This window comes from Malaya genurostris, chromosome 3 (assembly GCF_030247185.1).
Source record: "Malaya genurostris strain Urasoe2022 chromosome 3, Malgen_1.1, whole genome shotgun sequence".
Classification (NCBI taxonomy): domain Eukaryota; kingdom Metazoa; phylum Arthropoda; class Insecta; order Diptera; family Culicidae; genus Malaya; species Malaya genurostris.
The window spans coordinates 70,788,968-70,815,203 of record NC_080572.1 but is presented as its reverse complement, the minus strand read 5'-3'; the positions used below and the strand labels follow the sequence as shown (position 1 = coordinate 70,815,203).

At 35.1% G+C, this 26,236-nt stretch overlaps 1 protein-coding gene across 1 annotated transcript in view; it reads left to right on the top strand.

The window, feature by feature from the left end:
* The first annotated feature begins 1,544 nt into the window (after positions 1-1,544).
* Positions 1,545-26,236, top strand: part of LOC131439654 (uncharacterized) — a 211,035-nt gene continuing 186,343 nt past the window's right edge. The window contains exons 1-2 of the mRNA XM_058610943.1: positions 1,545-2,053; positions 2,396-2,539. Coding sequence (XP_058466926.1) covers positions 2,417-2,539 — 123 coding nt within the window. The 5' untranslated portion in view covers positions 1,545-2,053; positions 2,396-2,416. The remainder of the gene's footprint in view (positions 2,054-2,395; positions 2,540-26,236) is intronic.

The following is a 26,236-nucleotide window of genomic DNA, read 5'->3' as shown; positions in this document are numbered from 1 at the left end:
GAATCAGTTTTGAGCCAAATCTAGAAGAATTTTACCCTTTTTTGCATCATCACTGTAAATCACGGTGTGAAATTTTAAATACACTTCACCCTATGACATTCTTTAGCAACCTATGAGACTATGTGCCCTTCGGGCCTCCGTTGTAATATCGGTTTTCACAGCGATTGTGTAGCCTTTCTACATGAGAAAGGCAGAACGTGCCTAACGGGATTCACCAGCCGAGTGCGGCTAGGCCTTGTGGTACAATTCATATGTGGTATAGGAGTCCGTAATATTGCTATCCCCCGAGGCCCCTATTTTCTCTCGGCGGCCCTGGATGCAGTAGTCCGTGAAATGTGCTTCCAAGACGTATAAATGTAGTACTTTTAATTGTTAGCCATACCAGCTTCAGGAAACTGGAATGAATAACATCATTTACATAGCCCTTAATTTGGATTCCACAAAAATTCTGAAATTGTTTGGGTTGATTGTCGGTCTGACATCGAAGGGTGTCGGTTTTACCCGCAGTAATTGAATCAACTTAATATTAGTCAAGTTGTTTTGAAGCACGTTGGTTGATAGAATAATAAACAATTTTTCATGACGAATGGTTTCTGAATAACAAACCATTTTTTTCCGGAAATGTACCTATATCACGAATGGAATCGTAATTCCAGCACTCTGATATTAAAAAGTTAACCAAATGCTTTGAGTGACGTGCTTCCTCCTACTTTCCCTATGACTGCCCGGATAGCAAACAACAAGAAAGTTTCCTGTACACGGCTTTGAAAGCAAACATCTACAGTTCTGAGTACCAACTTAGGAACTTCACTTGTTGGAAACGGCTTTTATATAGGAGAAAGTTTGAAACCCATCCTGTAAAAACATAGCTCTAGATCTTACATCTGATATCAAATCAAACAACTAATCGAAACCGACTACAACTACTTAACCTCTGTTCCCGGGAACGATACTCCAGTAGAAAGAAATAGCCATGAAATAACCGCGTTGTGGTAAAACATATGGGAGTACGCAATCATGTAATTAGTGCAGTGCACAAAGTACGAACAGTTAAAGTTTAATTATAATCAGCGATTTATTTCGGTTTTGTTTCTTCTTCGTTGCATGCGGCACTGTCCCGCAGATAAAAACTTGGGTGCGTCCGAATACGACCAAGCCGTCTATAGACGAAGCAAATTCTAAATTACACCCGAAACAGAAACCAATAAATCTCCGAAGGTACAGCATCTTTTGCATGCTGTCGGCTTAGGTAGAAATCATTCCACAGATATGCAGACGAAACAAGATTTATTTTTAATCATTACGCACATTTTAAAGTTTTAAGTTGAAGTAGAACAAATCCCAGTGGACTCTGAAACAGTGTGTCCAAACAAACTGTCGGGACTAGAAGCAATTCAATCTTTTTTTTGGAGCCGCACTACTAGATCCTGTTGTCTGTGATCAATCAAGCAATTGCCTTATCATGGACAAACGGGAACACGACGGCGATGACAATGTAGTTGCACCTCTGCGCGAAGTTGTTCGGGAGTTTGAAACGATCGTGTTTTACTGCTATTGCTTGAACTGGAAAGCAACCGGTAATCGTGTTAATAATCAGCGTTCAATTCATGCTTGGTTACTCGAGAAAAAAAATACTGCATCACAGATGGTAGAATAATAAAAATTTGCACTTAGCATCATTCGATTTCTTTTTTGCTACTCAGCAGTCGGACTGACGAGCGGAAAGTGTGAAAAGTTTGTTCGGGCAGAGGAGAGAAAAAAAAACATCGAGCAACGGTAAAGTGGTTCAAAAGGAGGAAAAGTTTACAGCGATATTTTTCTGTGCTAGTGTTGATGACGAGTTGTAGTGCGAAAAAGAAAGTTGCTGCAAAAATAGCGAAAATTAAAGAAAACTGGTCTGAAAAGGGAAGTTTGGATTTTTTTACGGGAAACTTTCGTGCATCCATTTCACTGAAACCGAAAAGGAATCGATGAGTCCGTCGAAAAGCTTTATCAGTGTGAATGTTTCCCAGTGCGGGTATTTTTGCCAATCTGTAATAGCATCCAATCACCGGTAAATTCGTAACTTTTCCATTTATTTTTCTTCTAGTTAAAAAGTTGGAATGAATATTTGATTCTTTATTTGATTAGTAGAGTTTACGTTCAGTTTAACGTAAAGTTCAGAAGCGTTCAGTAAATAAAAATCTGTGAATTCTCAATAAATTTCAATATTTTTCTGGATAGTAGAGGATAATATGAGTGAACGTAAAAAAGATACGGAACTGACAACTGAATAGTTTTTATTGGAATCTTTTGCTTGATGATTAAAGACCTTTAAACAAAGTAAACTGAAGGAAAAACATTCAGATGACTAGATATTAAATTTTCGATTTTTTTTTCTCGATTACTATTTCAGAGTTTCGTTTCCTGTAGCAAGATGAACGTCAGTTTAAGAAGTAAACTTCTTCCTAGAACTGAACGTTCGCTCTTAAGTTCGACGAATTTGTTACATGCTGTTTCTGATGATAGTGAGGTGGAGTGTACCGAGGATAACATAATCGTAAGTACTACCCTAGTAGAACACGTTTCCTGTTGTAAGTTTTCAATACAATGCAAAGAGATTGTTTTGCTTCAATCCATACAACGACACGGAAAGTGTTGGTCATGACTGTGATTCATGACCGAATTTTCTAACCGATCGAAAGCCATCTTCAGTATGTCCAAACTTTATTTTTTCACAGATAAAGACACTAATTCGACTCTAACTGTTTTTAAAAAAGGGCGAATCTATTTTGGCACGCCCTTCTTTGAAAAACAAGGATTTTCTAAGTAGCATCATCCAAGATGACGACTTCCGGTTCATCGATATTCGTTACAAACCATCAGAATATGGGTTTTTTCGGAACTGGTTTGAGGAGTAGTTGTCGGAAAACGATGTTTGAGGTGGTTCTGAATTCCAAGATGGTGACTTCCGGTTTATTGATAGTTCTCTAAAAACCCTTACAATATGGGTATTTTCGTACAATGCCATTTATGGACAATTAACTCAGAATACAATATCGATCAAATGGCCGCCTCCAGTAGACATATGTACAAAAAGTGTCAATTTTCTTTCTCCCTTTATACTGTCAAGAGAACATTTAACGTTCGGTGAAAGATATTCTTAGGAACATTCATGTTGAGCTTGAACTTGAGCGACCATCCCTGGTTGCTACTTCGCTACTGATCGGGATTAGCTGAAATTGTACAGGGAATTTCTAGATGATCCAACCTGGAACTGGTAAATCATCCTTCAACGTATATCTTCTGGTAACCCCAGAGTTCATTGATCAGTATCGGCGCCTGCCAGGCCCGAACGTACATCTAACATCTGTGGCAGGTTTCTTTCATTAACGAAGAAGTCCAGTTCCCGTCTTGGTTACTGAATGAATGTCTGATTTATTTTCTGCATTTTGGTTTTTATAAAATGTACAAATTTTCTCTGTGTACGTGTAAGTTTGACGAGAAGTCTTGAGACTTGACAATTACATATATCGAACAAGTTTTGGTAATGATTATATGGAGAAGGCTAGTGTTTAATAAACAATTGAAGTTATTTATTTTCCTTCGCGCGAGGCGGAAAATCCACGCCAGCGGCGCAATGGTTTAAAGTGTTTATATTCATTGCGTTACTTTGCTTGTGCGCTGTAAGCAGTTCAAGTGTTTAAGATAGGAGGACCGTTTTTGGTACCGAGCATAATTTCGGCTGTATCGGTCCAACTCATAAAATATTTAAAGTTTATGATTTGTAAAGTGCCGATGCATCAAATCATAAAGCTGTATGTGCTACGATGTATGGCTGATTTCCGTACAAAGTATTCCCAAGAAGACGTTTACAATGTAACTACATTGTGTCGAAATGAAATGAAATGAAATGTACTATTGCAATTGTTCTGAGTGTTTAACGTGGAAAACGTGGTGGTTTTGTAATTCCGCCACACCTTCCCCGTAAAAAAAATGATGAAGTTTACGGAGTCATTTTCGGTTGATAAAAATTAAGGTCTGGTCTCAAGAAATCTCTTACAATATTGTGTGAAGTGTAATGTGTTTTACAATGTTTTAATTTTTCTTCTGTGTTATAATTCCTGAATTTTGATATTATTATGTTATTGTATAATGTCAATAGTGTAATTTGTGTGATATAATGGTATGTAAAGAAATGACAATAAGGTAGTTTTGAATGTAACAGGGATATAGTAATAAAATAATGTTTTGGAATTAATAATTGTATAGTTGTATAATCGTATGTGTATAATTATATGGTATATAATATGATATAAAATATAATAGTTTTAAAAATTTGTTCTTGAGTAAAATTTCGTGTTTTCCATAGATTTGTAATTTATTTTTGTATAACATGTGGTAATATTATTGTATATGATTACAATTTAACAATTTGATTTTTGTGGACTGTATGAGTTTGCTTTGTTTCTAGGTTTTCTACTATTGCATTTGGGTGGTCTATATTTTTTACTATGTAAGGGCCTTTGTAAATTTTGTCTAATTTTGTTCTATTGTGATTTTCTAACATTACCTTATCGTTTATCTGAATGGAAGAGGGTTTCGATTTATTTTCTTGATTTGAGTTTCGTTTAGTTTTGATTTTGTCTATGAGTTGGTTTGCTTTCAAGGCTGCAGTTTTTAATTTGTATTTCAATTCCGAGTAGTATTCGTCATAATTATATGTCGGTTCTATGAATTCTGGATTTTTCAATTCGTTTGGTACTGATGCTGTTTTACCAAAGATCAGTTCAAAAGGTGTGTATGGGAAATCGGTGTGAGGAGTCGAATTGTAGCAAAATGCGTAGTAAGGCAGCCAGTCATCCCAATCAGTATGTGATTCGTTGACGAACTGTCTTACGTACTCATTCAGACATCGATGGTTTCTCTCTAGACTTCCAATAGTTTGAGGGTGATACGGTGTTGAAAATTTTTGAGTGAACTTGAGTAATTCGCTAATTTTGTGGAAGACTTCATTTTTATATTCGGTTCCTTGATCTGTTCGTATAATAGACGGGGTTCCGTATATTAGAATGCAGTGTTCGACAAAAGCTTTTGCTATTGTTTCTGCTTGCTTGTCTGGAATTGGTTGCACGATGATATATTTAGATAAGTCGCATTGAATTGTTAGCGCGTATCTGTTTCCTGAATTTGATTTTGTAAATGGTCCCATTGTGTCCATAGCTATTGTAGAAAAGGCTTTTTGTGGTGTTGGTGTTTGAATAAAGTTTTCTGTTGTTCTAAAGGTGTGTTTATTTTCTTTGCATTTTATACAATTATGTATATAATTTGCAATGGATTTTTTCATATCTGGCCATATATAATGACACTTTAGTTTCCGATAGAGTCTGTTAATTCCGATGTGTCCGCCAATTGCAGAGTCGTGGTTTTCTTGGATAATTCTGTTAATTAGGTTTTTATCATCTATCTCGCGTTGCGGTTGATAGAGTATGATTTGGAGTGATTTCAGATGTTTATTACATGCTGACTTAAAATTATTAATACTAATAAAATTGAAAATTGTATTCGAAAGCGCTAGAGCAATTTTTCCAATATTCAATTTATTAGCTTTTTCTTCGATAATATTTAAAATTCTCTCGAGAGATTCATTCATATTTGTTATTATACATCGGGTAAATGACGCTTGAGTCAAGTCCTTTTTGTAATTTTTATTTTGAATTTTAATTTTTAGGCCATTTATATTATTTGTCGACGATTTTTCAATGCTTAATTTTTGCATGTTGTGTACTTCATTTATATTGATTGATTCAAATACTTTGAGTTGATCAGGCTCAGTATCTAACGAATCATTAGAGTTTTTCTCTTTCTGAATAATATTTTCGTCATTTTGTTTCCTTTTGTCGGCTCTAGTTTGAACCTTTAAAATAGACATATTACTTAACATGTCTGTGTTAATTTTAATCCTAGAGAGCGCGTCCGCTCCTACATTTAATTTACCTTGTACGTATTCTACTTCGAAGTCGAATTCTTCGAGGTCTAAACGCATTCTTGTTAATTTTGAAGAAGGATTTTTCATCGAAAACAGATAAACCAATGGTCTGTGGTCTGTTTTGACAAGAAATTTTCTTCCGTATAGATATGGTCTAAAATGCGTGATGGCCCAATGGATTGCTGTCAGCTCTTGTTCAATTGTCGACTTATTTGATTCGCCTCTGGTGAACGATCTACTTGCGTACGCTATTGGCAAATCAATATTGTCGTGTGTCTGAGCAAGAACTGCACCGCAAGCCATTTTGGAAGCATCTGTGATTACGATAAATTTCTTGTTGAAGTCAGGGAATTGTAAAATTGTTGGCGTTAAAAGTAGATTTTTAAGTGTTTGGAAGGATTGTTCGCATTCGAGCGACCAGTCAAATTTTGTATTCTTTCTAAGTAATTTGTTTAATGGGTGTGCTATTTTGGCAAAATTTTCGATAAAACGACGATAGTAGTTACAAAAGGCTACAAATCGCCTAACTTCATCTGCATTTGTTGGGATGGGGTAGTTTTTTATTGTTGAGAATTTTGATGGATCTGGCAAAATTCCTTTTTCCGAAATGTGATGACCCAAGTATGTGACGTCATTTCCGAAGAAATTACATTTTGCTGGATTTAGTTTTAAATTATATTTCCTGAGTTGTTGGAAAACCATCTCTAGATTTTTCAAATGGTGGTTGATTGAACAACCCACCACGATGATGTCATCAATGTACAAGAACGCACACTCTGGTGGTAAACCACTCAGAGCGATTGTCATCATACGTTGGAAGCTATTGGGTGAAATGTTTAGTCCGAAAGGTAATCTATTAAATTCATAGTGGCCTGTTGAACTCGAGAATGCTGTGTATTTTTTTGAGTTTTCTTCTAATTCGATCTGATGAAATCCTGACATCAGGTCGAGTGTCGTAAAATACTTTGCTCGACCTAAATTATCAAGTATCTCATCGATTCTTGGTAATGGAAATTTATCCGCAATAATTTTTTTGTTTAATTGGCGAAAATCAATGACTAATCGCCATTTTTTATTTTCAGTAGTTGATTTTTTCGGTACTAGTAAAAGAGGTGAGTTATACGGGGATACGGAAGGTTGGATAATATTTTCATCAAGCATCTTATTAATTTGATTATTTATTTCTCCTTTGTGGATTTCGGGTGTTCGGTAATTTTTTATGTAAACTGGTGATTTATTTTCTAGATTAATTTCTTGTTTGTAGAAAATGTTTGCACTTAACGGATCATCCTTGAGTGCGAAAATGTCGTTATATCTATAGCATAGGTCTATTAATTTACCTTTAGCATTGATTGGTATATTTTTAATATTAATCTGATTTTGTAAATCTAGTATTCGTTGATTAATTTTTCGTTTAGAGTTTTTATTTTCGTTTCCGGCTGCTTCGTAGTTGCTAGCTGGGATTATTTTGATTTTTTCTATTAAATCATTAAAAGGAATCTGTACGAAACTATCGCTAGTATTCATAATATTTACATATTGGGCACCAGGAGTGATAAGCGCGTTTGAGTAGTTCACTCCTGGCTTTATTTCACCGGATAGGATAACACTATCCTCAGTGATATTTCTTAATTTTATTTCTTTAATTACTTGGCATCTAGGTGGTATAATAAATTTTTCCTTGAATTTATCTCTAATGGGTATTTCGAAGATTTCATTATTTATTTCGAAAGTAATTAGCCATGTTTTCAGGCATATGTTGCATTCGTAGTTTATTAGAAAGTCTCTACCGAGAATTCCGTCTGTAAAGATAGGTAGCTTATCGTTAACTATTTGGAATTTATGTGGTATTAAATTATTATTTAGTTTAATATTAGCATATGTGCTACCTTCGGTTTCCATTTTACCTTCGGTAACACCATTTATAATACAGTTCTCATTCATGTGAATAAGTATATTTGGCTTTAGTGCGCTTTCTTTTAATATAGAGATGTCTGCACCTGTGTCTACGATTAGTGTGACCGGTTTGTTACAGACATCTAATTTTAAAATTACAAAATTTGTATAACTTATCTCGCAATTGAATATTTTCATTGCTGACTTGCTTGATTCGTTAACCGAGCTTGAATGTGACCCACATTCTGGTTCACATCCATTCTCATGTTCTGATTTGTCTTGGTTGTCCCATTTGCACTTCGTTGCTGGCCGACGTCTTGGGGACCAGACGTCAGCTCCGATGTGTTTTCCGCAACCATCACATTTCTGTTTGGATGTGCGTTGCTGTGATTGGTGTTGGAATTATTTCTCCAGTTATTTTGGTATTGATATGGGTTTTGTTGATAAAACTGCTGATACGGAGTATAAGGAAACTGTCCGTAACTGAACATTTGTTGAGGCAGGTTATGCCATTGGTTAAAATTTGGTCTCATTTGGCGCCCTTGACTTTGATTTGCTTGGTTAGGCATTTGTTGGTTGTTTTGATTATTCCAGCCACGCTGTGCTTGGAACCGTGGCTGAAAAGGCATATTGAAGAATGGTATCGGTTGTTGTTTAAACTGACGACCTTCACCGTTACTTTTTTGCTGTATATTCGTTTTATTCGTTTGCATTTTTGCAAATAGTATCTTTTCTTCGCAGGCCGGGTTTACCTCTAGCACTTTATTTATCGCTGAAGGTAGGTCCGTGAATGTTCCTGCTCGAAGAATAATTGATGTTTTTTCATTTTTTAGACCTTCCGCCATGTGTTTAATTGCTTCTTGGGTAGCCATTTCTTTTGCTACCTCGGCATGAATTTTTTTCGCTACATACGCAGCTTCAAGCTGTGTAGCGAGAGTTTCGATTTCATTTGTAAAGGTAATTATGTCAGACTTTTGTTTGCATAATTTTAGTTTAGATTGCACTGCTCCTACGGAGGCGGGTGCAATTGTTTTTAATTTGTCCACTATGGACTCGACGTTTTCGGGCTTGGCGGCAAATGCGTTTCGTGCTTTGCCTCTTAGTTTTGATAATATGATGCTGATAACTAATTGTTTGTTATCATTTGTGACTATTGTCTTAATAATATCCAGTGCATCAATGACACTGGTGAGGTTTGTTGGATTTCCATCAAATTCTGGCATCAAAGCCGTCACTGTTTTTATTGTATTTTCCTGATTAGTCATTTTGGTTTTTGCCTCACGATTTAGCTTAATTAATTTCTTTGTCGCCCGTTTAAATTTAGGCAATAACGACGGTTTGGCGTATGGGAGTTTAGTGTCTATGATATTGTAAATTTTTCCTGAGAGCAATTTTGCTTCTCGGTTGATTAAATTGAAAAGGTCTGAATCTAGATTGTTTTCTAGTTCGGCAAGTTTTTCGTTAATTACGTTTTGAGCGAAGCTGGCTTCGCTTCTTTTCAATAGTAAAATTTGGCTCGAATAGGTTCTATTCGGAGCTTTCCTAAAATTACTTTCGATTGCCTTTAATGTATTCAGGCTTTCTTCAATTTCGTCCATTCATATTCAATGGTTTGTTTGTTGTTAGTAAAACTGTAGAATTTACATCATATAATATGGTTGTTTAAAATTTATTTTTTTTTTTTTTCAGAGGTTATATTGTGCAGGATCCAGGTAAATTCCTTTCCGTGCAAAATAAGCCTTGTTTTTTCGAGTTGCTTCTTTTTTGTCGAAGTACGGCCCCTGCGATACTTCTATTTTAACTATTTCTGTTTTCTCAGGCTGTTCAGGAAAAATTTTAATTTCTAAATTTAATGTGTGATTTTCTGCTTCGGCAAAGGCTTTTATGTTTTCTTTGGTTTTAAAAATTTTTGCCGCTTGCCGGTCGATTTCATTAAAATATTCGGCGGCTGCCTCTATTTCTTCAAAAAATTCTTTGATATTTTCCATATTTAACTGTGTACTTTCAAATTTCTTTTTAAAGAAAAAAAATTTTCTACTGTACTCTATAGATATATAAATGAATAAAAATCAAAATCAGTACTTAACTTAGACCTGATTGGCGATGATCCTTCTTGTTGTCCGCTCGGCTGTCCTCTCCGTGTATATGTGGTGTAGCTTGGTGATGAATCTTCCAGCTGTGTAGATCATCAGGCAGGCTGCTATGATGATTCCTGTCCAGGTTTGGGCGTCGTTTCCAAGTTGGACGTACGTGGTGTTGGTATCGGTCGAGTCGAACCAGCCCATGTTGTTTTTTTTTTTTTTTTTTTTTTTGTATTTTATAACTGGTTTAGCACTTTTTAGTTTTGATTTGTTTAGTTTCATCTATTTCGATATTCTTTCAGTTCGGAAAGTAACACACATATTTGTTGCACTTGATTGTTTTTTCCAAGTTCACTATTTTTTAGCTAAGTCCCTTCTTAACTGGGACTTAGCTTGACGCGCGGTGAACAGTGTCACGGTCTGCCATGTGGCAGGTTTCTTTCATTAACGAAGAAGTCCAGTTCCCGTCTTGGTTACTGAATGAATGTCTGATTTATTTTCTGCATTTTGGTTTTTATAAAATGTACAAATTTTCTCTGTGTACGTGTAAGTTTGACGAGAAGTCTTGAGACTTGACAATTACATATATCGAACAAGTTTTGGTAATGATTATATGGAGAAGGCTAGTGTTTAATAAACAATTGAAGTTATTTATTTTCCTTCGCGCGAGGCGGAAAATCCACGCCAGCGGCGCAATGGTTTAAAGTGTTTATATTCATTGCGTTACTTTGCTTGTGCGCTGTAAGCAGTTCAAGTGTTTAAGATAGGAGGACCGTTTTTGGTACCGAGCATAATTTCGGCTGTATCGGTCCAACTCATAAAATATTTAAAGTTTATGATTTGTAAAGTGCCGATGCATCAAATCATAAAGCTGTATGTGCTACGATGTATGGCTGATTTCCGTACAAAGTATTCCCAAGAAGACGTTTACACACGGAACGACCGAAATTAGCTCTGCGCCTAATTCGTATTACTGTTTTTGAATTAGTTGATTCTAACAACAAAATTTCCAAAATAACTATAAAATTAGTTAAAATGTAGAATTTACTGTGCTGAAAAAAACTCTTATTTTTAGAGAATGTGTTTAGTTGGCGAATATTCTGGACACAAACCAGCAATATTTCAATCCAACACGAAATTCTCATTGACAACTAATTTCGTTATTAAAATCAGAAACTTTGATTCTATTTATCTATCACCGTCATTACTGAAGGACAGCAGTGTCAAAGCAAAACAATCCATTAAAAAGCTAAAAGGGACAGTCTTGTTGAAACTGCTCGCAAATTGTTTAGATGTTTTTCGCATGTGTTACGATATATCCCTATATAATTTTCTAAACCGATATGTAAAAATGACGTAAACTGTTAGTGGAAAGTGTATTTATTCAGAATTTGTGCGCACTTGAAGCGATTGTGCGTAATAATGTTTTTACGCGGAACAGTGATGTGAATTTCGAATGTTTCACTCTAATTGTGATGAAGGTTTTTTGTATCTTCAAACCTTCCGAGCTGCGCCGTCCGGTGTACTATTTGTATTCGGTTTTTGTTTTCCGAGTGCTCAAAGTTTTCAGTGAGAATGAAGAAACAGTGATTTAGAAGAAAAAAAATTCAAAAAGATGTTTACGTTTCGTTTATGTCTTTTTCTCCAACACAACATCGTATTTATACCTGCCAATATAGAAAAGACAACCGCGTCTGAGTTTTTTTCGGCAGTAGTGTGCCATCTAGTGGCTAGTAGTCATTAAGGTGTTACCGTTTCGGTGACAGGGCGCCATATAGCTGCAGATTGCAGAAGCCAATTCAACCATTCATATTGGTTGAAAACAACATTATATTTCTTTAATTCAACTAAAAAATTAGTTGACTGGATATGAAGTGTGCCTTAGCTAAGAAATGACAGTACGTTTAATTTGTGAATTCAACTAAAAAAAATAGTCATTTCAACAAATATTTTATTATTATTAAGGGAATGAGAATAGAAAATCTAAATCAGCAAAAGTAAGATTTTTTTAGTTGTCTCAAAAAATAACTAACTAAAATCAGCAAATCAACTAAATTTTTCGCGAAAATGCTGATTTCGGTCGTTCCGTGCAATGTAACTACATTGTGTCGAAATGGAATGAAATGAAATGTACTATTGCAATTGTTCTGAGTGTTTAACGTGGAAAACGTGGTGGTTTTGTAATTCCGCCACACATCTAAGGAATGGGAAGGGATGCGCGCTCCACAAGTAGCACGGGAGAAGGATATTTGTTAGTAAAAATTTCAGTATTGGTATTATTCGCGCGCGACTCAGTATGTTCCGGTTTCAAGATGCTCGGATGCACCACTAAACTCACTGACTTCTCGAGTGAACGTTTGAACAATATCCTATATTGAAGTCCCGGGAAGTCTTGATTCACAGCTCTTATTCAAGGAAACTGAAAAAAAATGTCAATACTATCGCGCAAAGAATAAAAACTTCTTTATTTTCTATAAATGAAATTACGTAATACAAAATAAACGAGTGAATAGGATTTAGACAAAATAATTGATTCATTGCATTGACATATTCTAAACAGTTGTCATAAAATCATTTTAAATCACCAAATAAAGGTCAACAGATTTCACGCGCATCTTGATTCTGTATTATGTCCACTTTATTATTTTATTATTTATTAAAATTAGCAATTGATTATATTGGTCGATCTGGGCAGCCGGCTACCGAGAAAAATATTAATTTATCGTTTGAAATATTAATATAAAGTGTTTCTGAACTATGTATTCAATATAACGATATATGTTATTTCTGTTATTAACTTTGTAATATCAACGGATTTGCGCAATAGTTGATTTTTATCATTCAATTTATAATACTGAAGACAATCAATAACATGGAAGAAGAAAACATTCCAAATAAAACTTTTCTCCGAAGCTAGACGGAAATTGATAGGTTGAATGAAGAGATAATTTAGTAAAATAGAGTAATCAAAAGTGAAACATTGAAAATATCTGATAACTGAAAGGAAAAAGAAACTCCTGCAATTGTCGCCTTTTACGACATGGAAGCAGGAACCCAGTGGATCTATTCTTGGTTCATCTTTTTCCGCCGGATTCCACACGGCATCTATGCTGGTACTGTCCGGAGAGAGCTAATAAGTACTATCAATCTCCTAGTGGACCCCAGCCCCTGATATCCTAGGAATATTAATGTTGTATGTCGTCAAACTACTCGAATACTGTTCCGACAAAGGTGGTAAGTTATTACTTAGAGCACTTTGAAAGAAAGACGCTGCTGACAAAAGCCAAATCAAGCAGTTTCCCATTATCATTAGACAAATAGTTAATTTGCTGTAAACCAAATGCAATCATGGATTCGACCAGTAAAATTTCGTGTTCAGAAGATGGATTATACGGAATTAAAGTAATGGCACAGAAGCGTAATTGATGCGAATCGAAATTTGCTCTAAACAATCAGCTTCAGCGTGAGTAACAGTATTACTACGAATGACTTTCTTGACTCCGATCAAGACACCACCACCACGATTGCACTGACTAGTAGAGGAATTTGGGTCACAGCGATATATCGTATATTCATCAGAGAGTTCTGAATTGATAATACTGTTTTTGAGCCAAGTTTCGGTTAACACAACAACGTCATAATCAGAAGAGGGCAGTGCTGTGTATAATTCATTTGTTTTTGTGCGAAGGCCACGAACGTTTTGGTAATAAGGAGTGTATCGAAAATAAGCTATTCACAAATTTTTTTTCCAAATTATGATAAAAAAAGATATTTTATTCAAAGTAAAAATTGATCCTCTATTGTACGAGGTTAAACTTGAGCATAATGAAAACCGGATGAAATTTAAATTGTTCCTTCACGAATTTTCGAATTTTTGATCGAACGCTCTTCATCAATTTCCGGACAAGTATTGCATCGCATTTTTTGGACGATTAAGCCCAATTTTTTTGAACTCCTGCATGCTCCCAGCTGCCTTACCAGTCTTCTTGAATACCCTCTTCACGATTGCCCAGTGACGATCCATGGGTCGAAGCTGAGGGCAATTTGGTGGATTGATATTTTTCTCAACGAAATGTATACCCATTTCCGCAAGCCAATTGAGAGTGGTTTTGGCATAGTGAACCGACGCTAAATCCAGCCAAAACAATGGAGGTGTACTACGCTTCTTAAACAAAGGCAGCAATGTCTTTCGGAGACACTCAGATCGATAGATTTCTGCAAACAACAGGAACATATTGCTTTCCGTACCAGTACCTTTCGACCGAATTCCTCCACTTGAATCGACCTGTCCGCATCGCTCACATCCTCCTCAACGACGACAATAAAGTATTGTAGACCTGGAAGGGTTTTTGTGTTTTCCTTTACATAAGTCTCATCGTCCATCAAAACGCATGCATCTGGACACTGCAAAAGACGCGAATACAATTTCCGGGCCCTTGTTGCTGCTCGCTTCTTCTGTTCTACACTTTGTTTCAAGATTTTCTGCTTCTTGTAGGTCTTCAGGTGATTTCGCCTCTTGATACACTGGATCATTCCGACACTCGTTCCTGCTTTTTTGGCCAAATCACGTGTTGACATTGATTTGTTCTTCATGATTAGAGATACCACTTTCTTGACCAGTTTCGGGTTGGAAGAACCGGGTTTTCTTCCTCTTCCTGGTACCTCATCCAAAGAATAGTGTTCCCCAAACTTATTAATGATGGTTTTAACACTGATATGATGAATTCCAAACCGCTTCGCCAATTTTCGCATAGTAATTCCCTTCTCACTTAGCCATGTGTCCAGAACCTTAATTTTCACTCCCTTTTCAATAAGCGACATTTTGAAAATGCAGAATTTCATCCGCACAAACAAGTAAGCAAACGAAAGCAGACAGCCAAACGCACCGCATACTATGATCTGAGCATAAAAAACCATCACAAATATATGCGTACAACACAAATGTATGTGGATAGCTTATTTTCGATACACTCCTTGTACAGTGAGGTATTGTTTTGGTTGATCGTTTGCGTTATTGATCATTTGATCGAAAGAGGGACTTTCAGAAGGGGATTGGGTTTGAACATCGTTATCAATGGATGGTGGAAAAGTGAAGAGGTGATGCTTAGTGGCTTAATATCAAGTTCATTGCGATGGTTGAAACAGAAAGGTTGAACGTGTTTGAAAATCAAACTGCCTGTAAACGATACCCTTCTGCCAAGTGGAATTAGACAATACTTAGAAAAATCAGGGTCCAAAGGGGCCCGCTCGCGAGATGTGCTTGATATGCCATCAGTGCGCTGGATTCGATTCTGAAAAACGGTCGGTATGCCCTGGAGAATTTCTTGAATTTTTTCACTATTTTGTTCCATTTCAAAACGAATGTCCTGAAGTGCTTCACTATGCTCTGCAGTTATGGCTTCCATTGCATTGTTTGTTGACAAAATTGCTTGGCGGAAAGTTGCATTTGCCATTATTTTAGTACACGCGTTACACATCCAGAAAAGCTGCGAGCATTTCGATACTGTTTCACGGATTGCAGCTGACTCTTTCACGCACTTTAGATAAATTAATGATGATATCCAAGCCACAAGCACAAGCACAACAGATGGTGGCAGCGTCCATTGTGTAGTCACAATGAAACATAATTTATCGAACGAAGATGCGGTAATTAACACGAAAAAGGTGAACTCGAGTTTTATCGCACGAAATGATGGTCGGTGAACGAGGACCTAGACGATTCACCGTTGGAATCCAATATGAAATCGTAACAAAAATGAAAATTAGAAACCGAGTGAATCACAAGCCTGTCAAAACTCTAACTTTACCTCAAACTGTCAATATCCTGCTCGCAAACGAATTTTTTGAACGGTACTGTGAGCAGCAGCGTATTTTTGAACGATTTCATTATCTGATAGTCCAGGGTGAAATTTATACCATGGAAAGTGAGTGCTAAAACAAACCGCTGTATACCCAAGTAGCAATCCGCAACTAGTTCTGATACGACAAAGTCCAAACTATGTTGCAACAAGAGCACGAATATGTTTTTTATGTTATACTGGTTAAAACATGGTGACAGCAATGTTTCATCATAACATAACTAGTTACGAAATAGTTATTTAGGTTTCCAATAATAACATATTTGTGTCATATTGAATTAAATATAATTTATAAGCTATCGTTACTTAATCCAAACATATCTTTAATCACAACAATGCTTCTAGCTACTAGTTGAAAATAAGTTTATTTGACTTCAATACACGGAACGACCGAAATTAGCTCTGCGCCTAATTCGTATTACTGTTTTTGAATTAGTTGATTCTAACAACAAAATTTCCAAAATAACTATAAAATTAGTTAAAATGTAGAATTTACTGTGCTGAAAAAAACTCTTATTTTTAGAGAATGTGTTTAGTTGGCGAATATTCTGGACACAAACCAGCAATATTTCAATCCAACACGAAATTCTCATTGACAACTAATTTCGTTATTAAAATCAGAAACTTTGATTCTATTTATCAATCACCGTCATTACTGAAGGACAGCAGTGTCAAAGCAAAACAATCCATTAAAAAGCTAAAAGGGACAGTCTTGTTGAAACTGCTCGCAAATTGTTTAGATGTTTTTCGCATGTGTTACGATATATCCCTATATAATTTTCTAAACCGATATGTAAAAATGACGTAAACTGTTAGTGGAAAGTGTATTTATTCAGAATTTGTGCGCACTTGAAGCGATTGTGCGTAATAATGTTTTTACGCGGAACAGTGATGTGAATTTCGAATGTTTCACTCTAATTGTGATGAAGGTTTTTTGTATCTTCAAACCTTCCGAGCTGCGCCGTCCGGTGTACTATTTGTATTCGGTTTTTGTTTTCCGAGTGCTCAAAGTTTTCAGTGAGAATGAAGAAACAGTGATTTAGAAGAAAAAAAATTCAAAAAGATGTTTACGTTTCGTTTATGTCTTTTTCTCCAACACAACATCGTATTTATACCTGCCAATATAGAAAAGACAACCGCGTCTGAATTTTTTTCGGCAGTAGTGTGCCATCTAGTGGCTAGTAGTCATTAAGGTGTTACCGTTTCGGTGACAGGGCGCCATATAGCTGCAGATTGCAGAAGCCAATTCAACCATTCATATTGGTTGAAAACAACATTATATTTCTTTAATTCAACTAAAAAATTAGTTGACTGGATATGAAGTGTGCCTTAGCTAAGAAATGACAGTACGTTTAATTTGTGAATTCAACTAAAAAAAATAGTCATTTCAACAAATATTTTATTATTATTAAGGGAATGAGAATAAAAAATCTAAATCAGCAAAAGTAAGATTTTTTTAGTTGTCTCAAAAAATAACTAACTAAAATCAGCAAATCAACTAAATTTTTCGCGAAAATGCTGATTTCGGTCGTTCCGTGTAGTAGCAACCCGCAACAAGTTTTGATACCACTTAACCCAACTGTGTTGCAACAAGAGCACGAACATGGTTTTTATGTTATATTGGTTAAAACAAGGTGACAGCAATGTTTCTTTATAACGTAAACATTGAACTAACTATCATTTATAAGTTATCGTTACTTGATTCTAACATATCTTTAATCACAGCTATGCTTTTAGCTACTAGTTAAAAAAAGGTTTATTTTCCGTTGCGAAACCATTATAAATACGTAAGCGTATATGTAAATCGTTACTGTGAATTGATGTAGTAATAACTTAGATATTATAAGATTCTAACATATAATTTCTTCATCGATTCAGACGGTTATCGGTTGGTTTTCCCAACGTTATGATAACGAAAATGCAAACAAAACAACCTTTGTTGGCTTGAATATGGCGAACACAATATGGAGTCTCAAGAAGTGTGTGAAACATAAATAAAACCAAGATATTACTTTTTTCAAAACTACTTTTTGCCGAATATAGTGAAAGGCAGAATAATCATTTTTGTTCTATGCACTGTCATAAACACGAAGAAAATAATATAGGGATTGAACATCGGTTGTGATAATTCTATAATTCTCATGATATATGAATTTAAAATGATGAGAAATCACTCTACTTGGAATAATTTTGAGCATTCTGAACATAGGGTTATTTTGCTGTTTATTTTTTATATCTTTATAAACTGTTCTAATAGTTTGTTTTTTTGCGTTCTGGAATTTGTCCTGAAATATGGAAGAAATCCTATGTGAATAAGGGTATAGTATCCAACTACCTTGGAATTGTTACTTTGTGCGCTGTATCGAAGCTGTTTGAAATTATAGTTCTGGATTTTATAACACATAGTTGCTCTGACTACATATCAGAGACTCAGCTTGGATCCATGCCAAAGCTTTCAACTTCCCCTGCTGCGGTCGACAAAATCAATCATCACATAACGATCTCCAAGTTAAGTAGACTGGGATTAAATGGATAATTTTTTAATTGGCTTCGATCATATCTAACTGGTAATGAAATGATAGTGAAAAAAGGAGCCTGTACAACCTCACCAAGTGCTGTTACATCTGGAGTTCCTCAAGGAAGTCACCTTGGACCGTTCATAATTTTATTGTATCAACGATCTAAATTTTTCGATCAAGTGTAAGAAACTATCGTTCGCTGATGACTTTCGTATTTCATATTTCTAAATGGTTTAAATGCCACTAAATGCTCCGTCGTCTCTTTGTGTAGCAAAAAGTCTGTATTCAAGTTCGACTACAATATGCCACAAACTGTTCTCGAACGCGCATCGTCTGTTAAGGACCTGGGTGTTCTGGAAACCAAGTTAAATTTTAAAGAGCACATAGAGCTTTCAATTGTTACAATTTGACATTCGACATCGTAGTTTTCCTATTTTTTCGGATTCCCTATGTTAGAACTAATTATGGATATAACGAGCCCATTGCTAGCATGTGCTGCATATTTAACAAATGTTTCAATTCTTTCGACTTTCATTTATTACGTAATGTTATCAAGAAATCGTTTCTCATGTTACTGTCTCATTAGATGTAGTTACTATAGAAGCACTAGATTTAAGCAAATGTATCATTTGGATGATTTTGATCTATTGATGCAAAAGATGAGGAGTTTTTATGCCTACTTGAGAACAAGTTTGACAGAAACTAATTCCAGTGAGCTTTTCCCTGATCCAAATAAAAGAATAAAAGATGATTTCCTCCTCAGACATTCAGAGTAAAATCTTTCAGCAGAAGAAGACGCTATTATAATTGAAACTGATATTAAAAAGAGTGAATCAGATCATCCCGATGTGGTTTACCTAAAAATTCTTCTTACCAAGAAGGAAATGTTTGCCGAGCAAAAAAAAGTCGAAACAAAAAAAAATATCTTCGATGAAATCTGTTTCACTTCTTTTAAAATCACAAGTGTAAGCATTTTTATTTTTACTGTAACATTTTCCGTACATCAGAGAGTATTAATTAAGGATCAAGAATAAACCAAGTTAACTTGTGTATTACGTACAATTTATTCAGTACGTTTGTTATAGATTAATAAATGCAGTGCAACGAGTTTCTTAAAGTAACTTGCAGGATTGAGTTTCAAACAATTTTTTTTAACAATAATTTATTCTCAAATGAATGTTAAACCTGACATTTTGTATGATATTTCAGCTTTGAACAATTTCTCACCAACGTTTGATGGAAAATTGCTTACATTTTATGAATATAGATTTTAATTCCCTTATAAAAAAGTTGGCATCACTGCTTCAAATCATTTGTATTAGATTGCGCTACACAAAATAAGCAAAACTAAATATTTTCTGTTAAAAAAGTAGTTTTCCGGAAAAATAAATAGTTTTACGACAACATGCCATTTCCATTGCCTCTCGCATGTTAAATTAAAGGTTCCTATTTTACGGGTTCACTTGTAGAAGCTACGAAAAAAAATTTTGCAAGAGGAAATCCATATAGGAATGTGTTTGTTGCTAATCAAATGTGTCAGTGGAAGTAAGCTGAAACTGAGATAATTTTTCTCGAGCAGTTTTAAGGAAAACCGAAGAGTTCTAGACTAAGACACTTTTCTTGAATTGCAATTTTAAGTAGAATGAACTGATTGGTTTATTTTTCAACCATATGGAAGATTTATTGATTAAAATCAGTAAAAGAAGCGCCGGAATTTGTTTTTACGCACATATTGTTGACATTACTCATACGCTTGCAAAAAGTCTTGCTCCTTAACTAAGGGCATCGAAAAAGATGAAGAATAAAAATGAAATCGTTTTCGTTGGGTTTTTCGAAGTGACGTGCTGTATGCGGACTTATTTATTGTGTTCATATGACAAACTTATGCAGATTTTTAAATTATATTTAAGTGAATTTTCAAGTACTGCGTAAAGTATCACCTGCATAAAAATAGTTGTCTAACGCTTCGCTCGAATATCGCGCGTTTCAGTTTTCAACTTCGCGCGGATTTCGCGCGTTTTAGTGTTCGACTTCGCGCGGATTTCGCGCGTTTTGATTTTGAAATTTTTCGTAACAACCCTGTTGATATGCCATCAGTGCGCTGGATTCGATTCTGAAAAACGGTCGGTATGCCCTGGAGAATTTCTTGAATTTTTTCACTATTTTGTTCCATTTCAAAACGAATGTCCTGAAGTGCTTCACTATGCTCTGCAGTTATGGCTTCCATTGCATTGTTTGTTGACAAAATTGCTTGGCGGAAAGTTGCATTTGCCATTATTTTAGTACACGCGTTACACATCCAGAAAAGCTGCGAGCATTTCGATACTGTTTCACGGATTGCAGCTGACTCTTTCACGCACTTTAGATAAATTAATGATGATATCCAAGCCACAAGCACAAGCACAACAGATGGTGGCAGCGTCCATTGTGTAGTCACAATGAAACATAATTTATCGAACGAAGATGCGGTAATTAACACGAAAAAGGTGAACTCGAGTTTTATCGCACGAAATGATGGTCAGTGAACGAGGACCTAGACGATTCACCGTTGGAATCCAATATGAAATCGTAACAAAAATGAAAATTAGAAACCGAGTGAATCACAAGCCTGTCAAAACTCTAACTTTACCTCAAACTGTCAATATCCTGCTCGCAAACGATTTTTTTGAACGGTACTGTGAGCAGCAGCGTATTTTTGAACGATTTCATTATCTGATAGTCCAGGGTGAAATTTATACCATGGAAAGTGAGTGCTAAAACAAACCGCTGTATACCCAAGTAGCAATCCGCAACTAGTTCTGATACGACAAAGTCCAAACTATGTTGCAACAAGAGCACGAATATGTTTTTTATGTTATACTGGTTAAAACATGGTGACAGCAATGTTTCATCATAACATAACTAGTTACGAAATAGTTATTTAGGTTTCCAATAATAACATATTTGTGTCATATTGAATTAAATATAATTTATAAGCTATCGTTACTTAATCCAAACATATCTTTAATCACAACAATGCTTCTAGCTACTAGTTGAAAATAAGTTTATTTGACTTCAATAGTAGCAACCCGCAACAAGTTTTGATACCACTTAACCCAACTGTGTTGCAACAAGAGCACGAACATGGTTTTTATGTTATATTGGTTAAAACAAGGTGACAGCAATGTTTCTTTATAACGTAAACATTGAACTAACTATCATTTATAAGTTATCGTTACTTGATTCTAACATATCTTTAATCACAGCTATGCTTTTAGCTACTAGTTAAAAAAAGGTTTATTTTCCGTTGCGAAACCATTATAAATACGTAAGCGTATATGTAAATCGTTACTGTGAATTGATGTAGTAATAACTTAGATATTATAAGATTCTAACATATAATTTCTTCATCGATTCAGACGGTTATCGGTTGGTTTTCCCAACGTTATGATAACGAAAATGCAAACAAAACAACCTTTGTTGGCTTGAATATGGCGAACACAATATGGAGTCTCAAGAAGTGTGTGAAACATAAATAAAACCAAGATATTACTTTTTTCAAAACTACTTTTTGCCGAAAATAGTGAAAGGCAGAATAATCATTTTTGTTCTATGCACTGTCATAAACACGAAGAAAATAATATAGGGATTGAACATCGGTTGTGATAATTCTATAATTCTCATGATATATGAATTTAAAATGATGAGAAATCACTCTACTTGGAATAATTTTGAGCATTCTGAACATAGGGTTATTTTGCTGTTTATTTTTTATATCTTTATAAACAGATTTTGATTGACGGCGCATAAAAAACAGTTAAGTAAAATTTAATTCCGCTTGACAGTTTTAAAATCGTTGTGAAATTTGTACCTTGTATCAAGTTTGTGATTTAAAGCACTCTTCTGCTTTTTTATTGATGATAAAAAAGTGTTCTGTATTCATTCAATGTTTATAATATCGATGGCGACTAAGTTTCAACTAGTTTACTTGAAAACAAGTTATTTTCAAGTTATGAAAAGATAAGTTCTTTCAGTATGACATTACAACGTAAGGACAACTTATTTTTAGCCGACCTAACAACTAGTAGAAACTGCGCTTTTTGAGTCATGCAAGTGGTTAGATGTTAGTAACAATCACTCAAATATCTGGTTGCAAACTAGTCACAAACAAGCTAGCGTAACAAAAATTGTTACTTGGGTAAGAATTCTCGCAGTGGTCACTTTCCGTGCCGTTGCAACACAAAAAGTGATTCCGGACTCTAACTGGACAGAACTTTACGTTCCAGATTACTACTTTGTAGATCTCCTGCATTGTTTAAGAATAGCGTTGATGGACTGTCAACCAATAACCTCATAGAAAGGTAATATATAATACATAACACAATATAAATCCAATGCATAGTAATATACACATGCTAATATTATTATTACAATTACTAACAAACTACTATTTTCTGTGATGTATGTTGAAGTGCAAAGATATATTTAGTTTCTAGGCAATGCTTCGAACTAACAACCGTTTCTTTCCCAAGTAAATCTGCATTCGGACGTAGCACAATGTGAAAGAACGTGTTACTCCCGAGCATGTTGCTACAACATGTTACCATTCTGTAGCCTTAATTTATCTTGATCAACGACGGAGTAGCAATGGGCGGTCTCTAGTGCTATTGCTTAATGAAGCATTATATACTAAATAAAAATCAAATTCCAAAAACAGCGCTGCAAATGAAAACATGGGGAAAGACGTACACATTACAGTCAAATTTCTCTTTGAATACTTACTTTCGAAGAGAAAAATCGTAAACAATTATGTAAGTACACTGTAGGCATTTCATCAAACATACATACACACACACACCGTACTCCGAAGTAAGAAAACCAACCAGTCAAAATAACAACGATTTCATGAAAATGTGAAATGCTTTCAACCGGTGGCGTAAGGCATCACTTTCCGTGAATGTTTTCAGACAGGCAAACGGAAAATAGTCATATCATCGTGCTGGGAAGATCCGACCGGCGGAGCTGCGTTTGAAATAAGAGACGCATCCGACGCTGGAAATGAACCAAATGATATAGTTTATGTAAGGCTTTTCGTTCTTTGTCGTTGCTGCAGACAAAGGGGCTTGTATGTGTCGTATGCAAAGTAATAGACTTTCTAAAGCATCATGCATCACGCAAAAGACTGAATTGAGGCGGTAGAAAAACATTGGCTTTATGCCGTACGTATTTCTTTATTGCAAGGAAAGCATTTCAATTCTTAATTGCAGACTTGTTTGGAATGAACTAAGTAAGTCCTTCGTGAAAATTGTTTATTTCCTATTTGGATGGGAGTGGAAATGGTAATATGATAATGCTTTAAACTCTGTTAGCGAAAAGATTTCAAGGGTATTGAAATAAATATACCGTCACTTTCTGTTGAGATTAGTTGTTTAATGATACCATTTTTCAACAGATAAACCACAATCCAATTCGTAAGCCTTTTCACTATTGCTGGTATTATATTTTATTCAGAAACAACTTCCGGTTCCGGAGATAGGGTGCTTAGAGCAAAACGGTCAATTTCAACAGTTTTTTTTTCATAAGCCACTATATAATAAGTAGCGGGTCTTCATATAAATAAATTTCTCTAGTTTGCAGATCAAGATAGTCTCGGACCCTAAAAACTCATATGAGATTTTCATAAAAAAATTCAAATTAACAGGTGTGATAGTCCCATAAAAATATTCAAATTCGATTTCCAGCTCTAGCGTTTGGATTTAGTAAATCGATAAAAGCATGAAGAAGAACATTTGGCACTGTTGAACATCCCTTCGGTTTTGGTAAACCTACAAATAAATTCACAATTTTATAGCTTGACTACATTGTATTCATTAAGACCATTTATTGTCGGATGAACTGAATAAGAAATTAATAAACAAATATTCTATTGTATGATTGATAGGAGGAGATTTTTTTTATAAAGTGTTTTCGGAAACTATGTGAATTCTCACACTAATAGACATATCGAGCAGACAAAAATGATCATCAAAAAATCACTTTAAGTCAGATGCAACACTTATTCCATCTTTTTGACAAACTCTTCTTCAAATCCTTGTCGTTATCGAAGACTTTCCAATTTTTTCGAAACTTTTCCTTCACAATCGCTCAGATGTTTTTTCTTTTGGACAAAGTTCCGAAAAGATGTGCCATCTTCAGTACAAAAAACATCAATGTTGACCACCCCTTCACCGATTTCGTGAATCAGCACGATGCCACATCCTTCCAAAACAGAGCGTTCTTCGAGGGACCGGAGGAAGAAAAACAAGAGGCTTTGAAGTCATTCTGCTTTATAAATTCTGCGATTGCGATTTTGAAATCTGTTTTCAAACGAACATATTCAAATAAGTTTTCTTTTACTTATACAACTTACCCAAAAAGCAATGAGACAGATTTATTTACATTTTTAATATTTCATCACATTTGTAAGGACGTTACCTCAAAAAAATTATTTAGCCACTAAAATCAACTGTAACTGTTTAATATTTCTGATTAATTCGCCTTGCTTCACATTTGTTGGAAATTGAACTAAAATAAAAAAAAACAGCTGAAAACACTTTTAATATGCTCACAACTCTGTTTCTAATTTCATCTAAATGGATTTTTATTCATCCTATCCGTGGTCCAATATTCGTCCTATTATTAAACAATTGCAAAAGCAATCAAAATAAAATATTGTGCTATTACACTTTCAGGTTCAAAATGTCAAAATTCTTCTTAAAATGGTCCAATGTTAAATGTGAGATAACACGCGATATTTTTAGAACCAGATTGGAATCACTTTGACATTTAAATATTTTTGGGTCGTTTTCGTTTCCTTCCATTTTCCACTAAAAAATTCTCTGTAAGGTTTATCTCAAGGGTTTCCAAATGACAATCGTGATGAGACTTAATCCAGGACTACTCCGATTTTTTGCGAGTAATCCAGTAATCGATGGATTACATTAGGAATCCAAAAGAAATCATTGGTAATCCTAAGTAATCTGAGTAATCACATTTATTCTCAGAGTAATCCAAGTAATCAGAAAATATCTCGAAATAATCCAGTAATCATAAAGTAATCATCAAATAATCAGAAAGTATTTTTTCGTTTTGATTTAAAGTATCGTTATTTTATATTATATTAAGTTTATGATTAGTTTTCTATTTAAACCATATCTGTTTTGTACAATAGAGCGTATCAACTCGTTATCTTCTAATTTGAACCAGTTACATACAATACCGTTCGTGGTTCGTGGTTCGTGGTTCGGTAGAAAAAAATGAGTAAAAAGGGCGAAAAACGAATCGTGCCTCTGTTTTCGCACAATCCTGACTTGTAAGCAAAGTTTTGTTATTACATGCCTTTTGTAAAATCTGACTTTCTGTCTCAACAGACTTCGCAGGCGATTCTTAGCGTACAGAATCATTGCATGGCTGGTGCTACGATCCTACTGACACTAAGAATCCTTCCAAGTCAGGGCTCGAACATACGACAACTGGCTTATAATCCTGGTTTGTCTTTACGTCAAATGCCCAAAAATGGTTGATATCTATAAGAATTATAGCTCTATTATCAACTGCCGAAACACATTTTATCACAAAAAGTGAGACCTGGATTTTGCAAGAAGATAATGATCCCAAACACCGGAGCCGTACTGTACTGAACGAAAACGGGAAAAATGCATGCAAATGGAAAGTACACCGAAAGGGCATTTGGTACATTTTTTTGGGTCAAGAATGCATTTATTTCAAATTTAAAGGAATTTAATGATTATTCAAAGTATCGTCCATCGCCGTCCATACTTTTTCCCACCTCTCAGGCAATTTTCGAATTCCGTATTGAAAAAATGTTTCGCCTTTTGAGGTAATACAAGATTGAAGCTAATTTTCGGTTTCTGTGAAAGAAGTAAACCAATGACC